The following is a 13,148-nucleotide window of genomic DNA, read 5'->3' as shown; positions in this document are numbered from 1 at the left end:
TACTTGTAAATAAATTTGTTCTCTCAAACTCCACCATTCAATTACCTTTTCCATTTGGCGAATATAGAGTGAACCTGCTCTTCACCATTAATAGAGAGAAAACGTTGGGAGCTAATTTTTCTATTCAATTTTCACAATTCTGATCTTATGATTTGATTAAATAATTTTATTTTGTTAATTATAAATCTAAATATTATATAAATCGATGGTTCTTTATGTTGTTTCATATGATCTATAGGTATATTAACAGACTAACTGAACTACACAAAGTAAAGTTAATTCTAAACCATTATTAGCGGTTTTGTATTTGCTGTAACATTTCGTTAAATTCTCTTCAACTAATTTAGAAACCGATATAGAAAATTAATTAATCAAAAAATCAAAGCATATTTAAAATATATGTGATTTCAAATATTTTTGACCAGCAGGAGAAAATGTGGTTTAAACACTACCTCAATATTTAGACAGTGGATTCGTCTAATTGCCTTTGTATAAGTTTACCCCGCTACCAGTTTCACTCTTTGCTACTCTATATGTTGAAGACTGAACTAAATTTTAAAATAGATTGATGATATTTTTTTTACACACCTTCCGAAATTATATATAAAACGCTTGTCAAAACATATTGCTATAATACAAATCAGATAATCACAATAGAATTTTTGTCAATACCAATATTAGGTCCTTTATTTGTTGTGAGTTTGAAATTTAAACCACTGGAGATTATTATATTACTTTTAGGTTGTATCGATTTATACACCAAGAGTCAACCCTTTTCTTTTTGGTGTGAAGCTGAATTCCCATTTAAGTCAATACTAGCTCTTTAGTTTTTATTTTGAAGTTTTAGTCCCTGAAGATGATTACCTTCGGTTGATTGATTACCTTGATTTATATACTCACAGCTAATGGATATACTCCATTTTTGGTATTTCCACCCATTTATTTTTTTCTCTAATTATCATATACTATATGTGCATTGTTTTCCTTAAATTTGCTTTTATAAATATGTGTATCAATCGCAACTCTTATTAATATTTGTTTTTGTTTATTAATTGGATCTATAAATAAGGACTTAGACTTTCTACACGAAGATACTGAATACGGTCAAACATTGAACATAAGTGATCTTCTTTTCTACTAGGATTCAGTAACTTATGCTTATACCTCTCTTCAAAAAAAATTTCATCTTTTAAGTTAAAAGTATTCTTATTAAAAATAAAACTCAAATTAATATATTGAAATTAGATTAGTCTGATTGGCCGTTATCCATGCATAGACCTATTGGTCTCTAACGATTAAAGATAGATCTAAACTCTATTTATACGGTATAGTAGGCATTTTTGTAACGCCAAAGAATACTTGAAACTTATTCCTGAGATCAATAAATATCACTATTATTAGACATCACTATTGTGGGACTTGAACCCAAACTCTATGTTCTGTAGTTCTAAAAGACCTACACCATTTTATCAATTTGGTCTAATATATGTCACAATATATGTCACAATTTAATATTATTTGTTAGAGTTATAACATATTTTACAACAACTTTCTGCATTTAATTGCGGCTCGCGAAATATTTACAAAAATGTGAACCCTGGAAGAGTTTTTGTTCGCTTTTGAAGAAATCCATTTCTAGATTTTAATAAATTTTAAAATATTTCTATAATAAACTTCAACTTATTTTCGGAATATTTTATTTTTAAAATTTTATTGAACAGTCAAATAAATACTTCACTTTACATCTATAGTTAAAAATATATATATGTATATATTTATTCATTCCTTCCAATATATGCAAGAGCCATTAACACGTAGGAGCATGCGATTATTGATAACCCATTGTGTGTCTAGAGCATATTCTCCTAAAGGAAATGGTAATTTGACTGTTCCATTCAGTATGGTCAGCTTATCGATAAGTACATCATGCTAAAAAATAGTTTTTTATCAAGAAATCGAATAAAAAAAGTTATTATACTATTAATAAAATATAATTACTATATACTATAGTAATAAAATAAAAAAGAGTATTAGAGTAAAAGTTGAATGCAAGCCTTAATTGAATTCCCTGAACTCACATCATAAGGACACGCATGATTTATATTTGAGAATTCCTTTAGAAATTGATAGAAGAGATTGGCTACTGGATTTCTAGCTGGATTTCGTATAAACTGACAGCCATCCACGTTGATATCATACAAAAATGGTTTCCAACCATTAGCACGTTTTAAAAGAGAAACGCGTACCTAAAGAAGCATACATAATATTATTACCTTGAAAGCTTTCACTAAATTCTGGGATTTGTTGACAAACCTTAACTTTCCTAACCACCTCTTTAAGATTAATAAATATGGTTATATAGTTATAATCACGACTAACTGCCTTTATATAGCACTTCTTAAATTCCAGGGCCTGTTTGTCAAAGGTCTCACAATGCAGGTTTGTGAATTTGCAGTGTGCCGCTACCTTCAAATGGAATTAGTTGTTAAAAAAGTTTTTAATTGGTTCCTTATAACTATATCACTTGATGTCATAACTACTTACTAGTTTTATGTTGGGCATGATAACAATTATATTTAGATAGAGTATTAGCAACATTTCATATCTTTTCCTTTGCCGAATGCTCCTACTTGTGGTTTCCATAGTTTCCTCAGAGTTTGACTATTTTCTCTAAAAAATTGATTACATGTCATTCAGTTAGGTAGAAAACACGTAACTAAAAGTAAAAACTATTTGAAAAATAAAGCAATTTATTTACTTAATTAACAAAATCGAAAATAACTCATTTTAATTAGAATAATTTATTTCACATTAACTGGATGAACGATTCGTACGAATTGTGATAGAATGAAATGCTTCATACGCGGCGTCACAGCTCTCTTACGCATTGTATTTTTAGTTTGAAATAAAAAGCATATATGTATATAAAAAGCATATAGATAATTAGAAGATTAATATGTGGATTGCATTCCAATAATCCCTAATTCGGTATTAGTAGGTCTTAAGAAAGAAGTTTTTTACCTCCTAATAATTATTCAATTTTTTCAGTGAAGATTACTGAATATTAAATAAGGGATCAGAAAGATCTTCAACAATATGTAATAACTTTCTGCGACTTCAAGTTATGATTATGATACCTTGAAGTCACATAATGATATCTTGTTTTTTTATTTACATCCTGCTTCTTCATTCTTGAACCAAAACAACGCAAAGTACTAGTAGATCACAGCATTTGATTATCCTACCAAAGTCATTTCTAGTTACTTATTCAAAATGAATAAATTCCATGGCCAAAAACATTGCCTACTTTTCGGCAAATTAAGTACATTAGTCATTCACAATAGAAATTTTGTTTTAAAACCATAAAAACTGTGAATTTTTTTTATTTAATAATTGAAGTGAAAACTGTTTACTTCCGCCACTCCTAAAAATATGCAACAGAAAGTCACAATTTGCATATTATTGCCCTCAACAAATTTGTAATTTTGGATGATAATCAGATACAAGCGGATACTTCTGCTGGCAAAATCGAAGACTACACAACTAAGGAACTCTATTTGCTCGCACTTTTCATATTCCATAGATTTATAAAAGGACTACTGAAGTAAGAACATAAGGAGGGATGTGAAAATTCTAATTTTAATTAAAAGTTTTTTTTTAGGAAAATGTTTTAAAGTAAACTTTGTATATAGTACTGTTTATCTTCAATACTTGAACTATCTAATAAGTCCTAGTTTTACCATCATTTTCTTTAATATTAATTTTTTTTCTTCCTCTGTCATTCTCATCTCCCAGTGGAGTATTGGGCCTCGACCAGTTTCTTATAGCGAACTCTATTGCGCGATTCACGGCTGATATCATTCCAGGAGTAATTTTCGCAGCTTTCTAATTGTATTAATCTTCTCTATGTTCTTGCTGGTGCGCCAACGCGTAGACCTCTGCCTTGAGGACTCCATCGAACTTCTTGACGAATAATGTTTTCGTTTATTTCACTGTTCAGTATTTACTAAAAAATATATTTTTTATGAATTTCATTATTTGAGAAGTTTTCTGAATCTTTTAAACCTTTAAATTTTTATCATCCTTTCTAGAAATAAAATCATTAAAAGTGTTCAAAATGTCCTCCCTTGACTAGGAGTAATTTTTCTACATTTTCTTCAACATTTTGACCCAATTTAATGCCATCAAAATAACACTTTATTAATTCGCTTAGGAATTCCAAAGTGCTTTACTCTAACACAAAAAAAAAAGGAGTAGAGTAGCAGAATTTTCTCATGCCACAATGGCTCGCAATCAATAAAAATCAATTTTATGCTGAAATTTCTATTAAAAAGCCAACATAACTGCTGTGTCCTTAGCTTTATTAGGCATGCAATAGGGAAAGCAAAAAATGAGGAAAGGAACTATAAGTATTTTATGCAAAGAACACAGGACACACCTGTGTCCATTCGTTGTAAATGCCACAAACACAAAGTTGCGAACTACTAACTTTTTCTATTAGGCCATCGTGGAGCATAGTTAAGAAAATAAAATTGGCCATTTGGAAAATAATTTCCAACATAAATATTTTCTCTGCTAGTTTTTCCTCGTCGTATCTTTTTTATATTTGTTTTCGTTTAATTTGTCATGATGTGCCAGATTTGATGACACAATTGTTAGAAGTGTGAGGGATTTGTTGGACTTATTAAACTCTAAGCACTTTGCGAAGAAGCATTATAACTTTGTGTTTCAATTTGTGACGTTTTAAAAGAAGATACCAAAATTAGTATAAATATAGTATTAGAATAAGATTGGAAAAGTGAGGCTGGGAATAACTGCAGAAAATAAGAAACTTGTTTAAAGAAGCTTAAGAAGATGTGCTATAAAAAAGCAGCGAAGAAGCAAAAAAATGATTTTACTGTGTTTCTTCTACCTCCTAATTATTAGTACAGTCCTCTATGGACTTATATAATCAATGGACACCATTTCTCCAATCTATACGATGACATTTAAATCACGCACGACATTTATTTCTGTTGAGGTTGCTTAACAGAGATTGCCATTTGCTCCTCTACCAACTTACACATCTTTACTCTTGTGAGTCCTTGTTTTGCTTGGAGTATTTTTAGTATATATCCTTAACATCTTAAATTTTAAGATTCAAATGTTAATATTTAAAATTTGTATTTGATTTGATTCTGCTACTATATAATATAATCGGACTCGTGATTGTACCAGACTCAATATAACCAATTCTTGTTGTTTGTGATAAAATCTTTGTTGAATTTTTGTTTCAATAATAAATACATTCCATCTCAGCGATGTAAGCCATGGCATTCTAATCCCATTCACCCACTTTATTAAAGTCGCATACTACTTCATCGATTCTTCTACTACCCCCACCCTTGTAGATGCGCTTACTGATATTTGCTTAAGCCGAAAATATCGATTAACTTGTGTTTCTTTAACAAATGCATTGTAGTGTTTCTACCTCTCTCAAGACACTTGAATCACTTACACCTATTTTATGACTCCAGCTACTACATCATTGACCTATAATTTTCTGCCTCTACAACCCTATATCATGAATGTTAATTTTGTAATAATTTATCCAATGCATATAATTTTATCTATTTATATCATGATACTTGGATCATGCTCACCAATTTTGTTGAGGTCCCCTTACACATTACTTAGCATATTTTACCCGGTCCGATTCTACTGTCATATTCTCATAAATGCATTTTTGGTTACTTGCTTGAGGTGTATTCTTTATATATGTCCGTAACTTATCAAACAATGAGATTTAATATATCTTATTTCAATCTGTCGCTCTACTAAAATGATCATAACTTAGATCTCTTCAGGATTGTAGTAGAGATTGTACTAGATTCTATATGACTAATCGTTGAATACCGATTTTAAACCATATATACAAGCGACTATAAATAACTATATTTACAAGATAGTGTGGATTACAGACGTTGATAGGTCTTGAAGCAGAAAGTTCGTGTAACAACCAGAGATATTGTAGCAACAGTATAAATCGCTTTTTGCATAGGATGAAGTGTGTTTTAAGGTTGGATTCAACCTAAATTTTTTTTGGAATATTTTTAGTAGTTTTCTTTTTTTCACACATTAAGAATTTTATTTTATTTATTTACTTTTTCGTCTCTTTTATTCTTATGGGTGCAGCCGGGGTGTTTACGCAAACGTGCACCGAAATGGCGCTATAATGTTCGCAATTAGGCAAATTGATTTTCTGATATTGGAAATGTGTTATCTTCCAAACTAGAAGCGTGTCTTACCTTAGTGTGGACACTATCTTAATTTTAGAAATTTATGTTTAATGATGTTTTTATCATTAATTAATTTTTTTTATTATATCTTATTTGCAGGTAAGATAAATGGAAATTCCAACAATGTATATAATAGTTGAGAAAGCCCGGAGTAAGTAAGTCTCTATTGATTTTTGTCATTATATGAAAATATAATATAAAAATAATTACTTAAAATAATGTGTGTATGTGTGTGTGTGTGTGCAGTGAAAGGTTCAGCAGAGTTGGTAGTTTGTCTAATAATGAACTAGGGCCCTCTCTGCGGAGTATCGGAGGGCCCAGCGAAGAGTAGTAGTTAGCAGCCGAAATAACAAAAAAATGGATGGGTATATACAGAAATATGTAGTTGTGGTAAAGTCATGGTAAACAGAGGAGTGTTGTAGATATATATAGCTTCTATAGCTCACATCGTGTCCTTTGCTATTTTACAAACTTTGGAGGGAGTTATTGTGCTTTCATAAAGTACGTCCATGTAGTACTAGAATACAGATAATTTCTCGAATATAATTTTTTGTGTATTTTAATTGACCACAATAACCCGTTATCGGATTTCGGCCGGATGAATATAATTAAATATTCATATTTGTAATTTTACAAGACATGAAATGCAAAAACTAAAAACTGCATTTTTATGGATTAAAAAAATATATATGAATATATGATTTTCAAATTAGTGCTATGTTTTTTTAAATAAAAATTTTCATAAAAAAAAGCTTCCTTTTCCAAGGAAATGATAATGTTTTTGTCTCATAAGCAATTAAAGGAATGCAATAGTAAAAATCACTTCCACTAGATGTGCTTCCAAATGAGGCAAATATAAACTTTAATGTCTAAAAGTCAGCTAGACATTTCATTTCTAGACTGACCTTGAACTTGTTCAGCATCAGAGATGAGCCACCAGTCGTTACTACAGTCATCATCACTTTATTGCATTATTAATGCTGCTATAGCTCTCAGACTGCATCCCAGCATGGCGTGGTGATATTGGTGTCTTATTTGCGTAAGGTGACATGAATGATTAATTGCTCATTAATGTTGCACATCAGAAGAAATCGTTTCGCATCTGAAGATGTTGAAGATACAGACAATAAAAACCAAGTAAATCCACGTATTGTTTTTATATTAATTTTTTATTATTCACATATTGTTACTTGTCACCTCTTCTCATTCATTGAAAATGTAATTATCCTTCATCCTTTATATTGTATTTTGTTGATACTTTTACAATGATATGGATTTCAATACATTGTGCCTGGGAAATAGTTAATAAAAGTAAGCAAAGCAGTTCAAAGGAAGAATGTGGTAGCTTCCGTATAGGTTCTAATGTAATTTGTGAAGATATTATGTATCTAGTATTTTTTTTTTTGTTCTATTTATTAGTTTATTATGTGTGTATCTTGAAAAATAAACTACTATTTTCTCAAAATCGGCTTTGATAATTAATGTTCTAAATAACGCTCTTAGCAATTTAAGCAGCAATCCATATTACCAGCTGAACTTTTGACTTTTTAGTTTCAAAAAAGTTTTACTAAGTTTTAAAGAAACATTTGTTGTTTTTTTGCAGCACTTCAGAGTGGTCAAGTACACCTATTGTAAAAAATATCAGCTTATTTACCATTTCTGGTTTATATATCTCTCTAAACTGTATTGCAAATGGGAATAACAACAAAGAATGACGGAGTTGTTAGGTTAGGTTCGGAAGGTGCGTACTGACCGTTGTCACCACTTCCACTCGGAAGCATATATTGCCCATTGTGATGCCCTCAAAAATTTTGCCGGGAGAGGCGAATTGCTAATATATGTGATCTTTGTTAAACCATTTGGTTTTCCAGTCAGTGAAAAAGCGATCCCCAAGACATCGAAGTCACTTTGTCTGAAGTCCTGGACAGAGACAGAGGAAGTGGTTGATAGATTCTACCTCCTCTTCATCTTGACAACTACTGCGTAATCCACTTGTTCGAATTCGCGACCGTTGGAGTATAGGTACAATGGCACAGTGTCCCATTAGTAAGCATACGAACTGCAGGTTTGCTGAAGCCTAAAAGGAATTGTTACTAATCTTTAATACTATTTTATTACTATTTTTTCTCTGTTAAAAATATAATATTTTTTATTAATATCACCAATCGGAGGAAGGGCACAGCAAGAAGAAATATTTTCTCGTACAGATCTGTTAAAAACTTTAAGCTCGTTTTTCTTGCTAAGCTACAGAGACCGCTAGAGTTCTGACTCAAAAGATCGCATCTTAAAAATGCAAGGACGATAAACTCTACTAGACTCTAATGGTTCCACTTGAGTGTTATATTCATGTTGTTCAGCATTTTTTCTCAGTTTTTCGTACCTATCCATCGCTTATGCTTCTTTGTAATCTTGATTTTCTCATTACTCTGTGGAAACTTAATAATTCCTCAAACTAATTATTGGAATTATATGTACACAAATTCCATCAAAATATTTTCATGGATATATTTTACTAATGAATATTTAAATAATTAAATATTAAGTGAAAAATATTCTAAAAATGTGAATTTTGAATTGTTTTCAAGGCGGCACCTGAAGCAAATATTCGTCTTACACAAAATTTAACAAATTGTGGAAAAGTATCTTCTATTTTTCTGAAGTTCAAATGGTTTAAACAGCCAAGAGCACAAATTACACCTCAATTAATAAATCATAAACATTAAAAAAAATTTTTTTTTTTTTGTATATTCGGAAATATTTTGTTAAGAAACAAATTTCAAAACAAATTCAATTGCTTAATTATATTTTTAAATATTTTTTATGCTATTCAGACGAATCTTAAAAGACTGCAAAAGAAACATTTTTTAACAAATAAGGAAAAAAAACGAAAAAAAAAATTAAAGGAAAAAAAAAACATTAAAATAATAATTATTAATGAGTTTACAAACAATAAAGAACCGCCAATTTGTATACCAAAATTCCAAACGAACGACCACGGACCGGCAATTTCGACTTTTTCCCTTATAAACAAATGAGCAACATCATAATTACAAAGAAATTACATTACAACACCAACAACAACTGCAACAACCAGAACAACAACAACAAACATTTTTGTTTCTCAAATGACGACTCAACAACGTACGGCTTTTGTTGTTATTACTTGTGCTTTGTGGTGGCAGCAAGCAAGCAAGCAACTCATACAAGTTTGCTCTGTTTGTTGTCAGCGTTTGTTTGTTTTGTTATGTTGTGGAATGAAATGAGAAAGAAACACACATTTTTGAACGTAAAAATTTTGAAGCAGGAATGCGCGGGCAATACGTTTAAAGTGACGCTGATATGATCAGTTGTTGTTTGAGAGCGTATGTGTTTGGTTGCACCTGTTGATCAAACGATCCGGCAACGGTTAAGCTTCAAAGAAAAGCGCTGCGCATGCGCCGCTTTACAAGATTTTTGTTTTTATATTTTTTCTGACCGTGAAAATGTTTTCAAAGTGCGGAAATACAAAAGATTTGCATATTTAAATATTCGCGATTATCTCGCGAAAAGTGGTAAAATCTTTAAGTGAGCAAAACTGCATTAGTTCTAATTCAAGAATTAATAGTGAAAAAAATATTTTATTTAAAAAAAAAAATTTCTTCAAAAAGTTGAAATAATTCTTAATAAAAACGAAAGAAAAATAAAAAAAAATATTAATTTTTATGTCTAAAAAAAATTATTGACTAATTTTGTGGAGTAACAACTTTGTTTACCTTAAATGTTTATATACTTATACTTAATATATATGTATACATATATACATTATATGAAAGTGAATCAAATAAATTTTACAATATATTTAAAACATAACAATTTCTTACACTAAATAAGTGTAAAAAAATAAAAATATTATAATGGATTAATGCTACAGGTTGCTAACAAATATTTTTATACTGACTCAACTTAATTGTCAATAATAATAATAATAATAAAATAAATAAATAAAATTGGAAAATATACAACATAAACAAATATTAGAAAAAATATATTTATTAAATATGTCTTAAATTTATTTAAAATATTAAGAAATAAAAATTTAAAACATATGACATTTTAATATAATAAAATAAATTTATATGATAAACAAATAGGTCACTAGTATAATCTATATATAAAGTTTATATGCAAATAAATATATAATAATGTTCTGAAAAGCAATGAAGAAATAAAAAACTTATAAAAATATGCAGTGTACATGCAAGGTGCGATCAAAATGTAACGATAATTTTAAACTCTTTTAAAAATTAATTATTAAATATGTAATCTCCTATGGAGTAGTTTCCCTTTGATATTGTTTGCTTACGCTACTGTATTTTTCTGTTTAAAGAACACAGCTGGAATGCATTTCAAAGTATAAGGATTGGGTCACTTTGTTATCTATTGCTATTGGTTGGTTACAGTAGCAGGCCATTAGATAACTTCAAATGTACCTCAATTAGCGATTTTTCGCCGTTTTGATACCACGTTTCTCACAAGAACCCTAATATAGAAGAGTAAAGACTAAATCCATCACGCCGAATTTAGGTAATATAATAGGTCTTTCATCTTCATCGTTGAGTAATGTTATGCTATTCTTATAATGTTATCTTTTTGTAGCGAACTGTTTAATAAACCACAGATTATTGAAACACATTCTGCTACCACTGGGTTCATATTCAAACTATTCGAAAAGTCCCATATCTTCAAGTATTGCATTCCTATACCTTCAGGTATGGTATTCTTATAGTTTCGAGGATATCATAAAGTCGATATAATGATAAATTTGCTATAATCAAGCATACTTATAGCTTCAGAGATATCATAAAGTGGGTCCAATGGTAATTCTGCTATAAATTAACATTCGTACAGGTTTTGAGATGTTATAAAATATGTCTAATGGTAATTCTACTATAAGCAAACATAATCTGTTTCATTTTGATCAATTTTTCATAAAATCTAGCGTGATTAATGTTTTCCCGACTTACTGGAAAGTGTTTTATACCACTTAATAACTTCTAGTTTTAACGTAGTATCAATGTTAAATACTTTTTAAACATTTCAAATACATCTCTGTTTTTAACTTTGTGTTAAACATAAAATTCCACACATATTTCCAAATCTCCATTACCCAACATTAAAAATTGTGAAATACATTAATGGACGTCTTGCCCTTTTGTTCTGTCAACGCAAACTAAGCAGCATTGTGTGTTACTTACACCTACGGTATTGACACTGCAACCAATACGTAAAGTGACTCAATTCGATATGAATTTTCAAAATTCTCTTTACTTTTTATTCTCATTAATTATTGATAATGTTTTGAAAACGTTTTCTGTAAAAACATTTATTACCTATCATGTTAGTGGATCTTGTGACATCTTAGCTGTTTTTCTAAAAGTAATTTTTGTCTATCATAAACCCAATTTCTACAACTGATCTCTGATGAGAAATTTCTTTTTAAATAAAAAATAAACAATAAATTTTTTTATTCATTAACGAAAATTTTTGTATTTTTATTGCAAAACCGACTTAGTAGTTCACTTTAGAGAGCAATCATAGGAAAATGGTTCATGACAGATAAAAAATTATTTTCCATAAACTGTTCGTGCGATAATACGGTAGTGACTTTTAAAAAATCTTACTACTATTTTTTAATATTATTGCATATTTTAAGTGTTTTTCTTGCTTTTCCTATTATAAAAATTTATAACTTTAAATAAATAAAAACATTATATATTAGAATAAAACAAAAAATAAATGAATAATTTGACCATAAAAATTTTTGTAGTATAACATAAAAATTTATAATCTAAAATAAATGACAAATAAAATAAATTTTAATTATAAATATTATATCAATTTAAAAATATGTTTTAAATAAATATAATAATAAAAAATATTATTTAAAAAGCAGGTCGACCATAAACATTTTAGTTGTATAGTTTAAAAATTTAAAAGAATTTTATAATAATTTACAAAAATAATATAAAAAATTAGAAAGTGTATATAAAATTTTTATTTTTTAACAAAGTTAACAAATGTCACTCTAGTAATAAACCAGACTATATTAGTCTTTAATATAAAAATAATAATACAATTTTTCTGTCTTTTAGTTTAAAATTAAATATATACCATAAAAATATATTATGTACAAATCATATATGACAATATAACTACATACAATAAAAAAAAATTAACTAAATTGAAGTAATGAAAACACTTAAAAAAATAATTTAAATGCGCAAGTACACGTAAATCCGCGCAAGCCCACACAACAGTTTAGCTACACTGCAAAAAAATTGGATTAAAAATAATTTGATAAAATCTTTATGGGATAAAATACGAAATTGCCAGTAAAAGTTGAAGAAATTGCCTTCTCGCGTGCATTGTGTTTAGGCCAGAAATGGCAGTTGTGAGCCGAGCAACGCTGGAAAGTGTGAAGATCTGCGTAAGTTGGACTTTTTTTTTCTATATTTCACGGCAAAATACGAGAAAATTTCATTGTCACTTTGTTGCGAAGACGCATTTTGTTAAGGCTTAATTGAAAAAAGAAACAATAAGCAAAAACAAAAACAAAACTATTATTAAGAAATTACACAGTAAACATTGAACAAAATAAAATAAAATTATTATTTTTATTTTGTATGCAAAGCGCGATGCGACGCGATACGATACGATACGATACGGTGCGATGCGATCTGGTGCGATGGGATTTCTTGTAGGCAGGGAATCAAAATGCAAGAAATGTCAACAACAACGATTTTTTATATTATTTTTTTGGGTGTGTTTATGGTAATTTTGTTTGGGGAAAATTTGAATTTTTATAAAAATATCTAGAAATACTCTTACGTA

At 29.1% G+C, this 13,148-nt stretch overlaps 1 protein-coding gene across 1 annotated transcript; it reads right to left on the bottom strand.

Annotated features, from left to right (window-relative positions):
• Window positions 1–1,779: 1,779 nt before the first annotated feature.
• On the bottom strand, window positions 1,780–2,562 carry LOC119673991. The gene is made up of 4 exons (XM_038085113.1): window positions 2,545–2,562; window positions 2,314–2,466; window positions 2,079–2,246; window positions 1,780–1,929 (listed from the first exon to the last, which is right to left on the bottom strand). Exons 1-4 carry the CDS (start codon window positions 2,560–2,562, stop codon window positions 1,780–1,782), a joined length of 489 nt encoding a protein of 162 aa, XP_037941041.1.
• Window positions 2,563–13,148: the final 10,586 nt, after the last annotated feature.

Source organism: Teleopsis dalmanni, chromosome 2 (genome assembly GCF_002237135.1).
Source record: "Teleopsis dalmanni isolate 2A chromosome 2, ASM223713v2, whole genome shotgun sequence".
NCBI lineage: Eukaryota > Metazoa > Arthropoda > Insecta > Diptera > Diopsidae > Teleopsis > Teleopsis dalmanni.
This window is presented reverse-complemented; position numbering and strand designations above follow the sequence as displayed.

Bases quoted from the DNA above. Each gene is read 5' to 3' on its own strand.
- LOC119673991 (XM_038085113.1), bottom strand. The intron at 2,247-2,313 runs GTTTGTCAACAA...ATGCTTCTTTAG, and splicing joins AGGTGGTTAGGAAAGTTAAG to GTACGCGTTTCTCTTTTAAA. The intron at 1,930-2,078 runs GTGAGTTCAGGG...ACTATTTTTTAG, and splicing joins ATCATGCGTGTCCTTATGAT to CATGATGTACTTATCGATAA.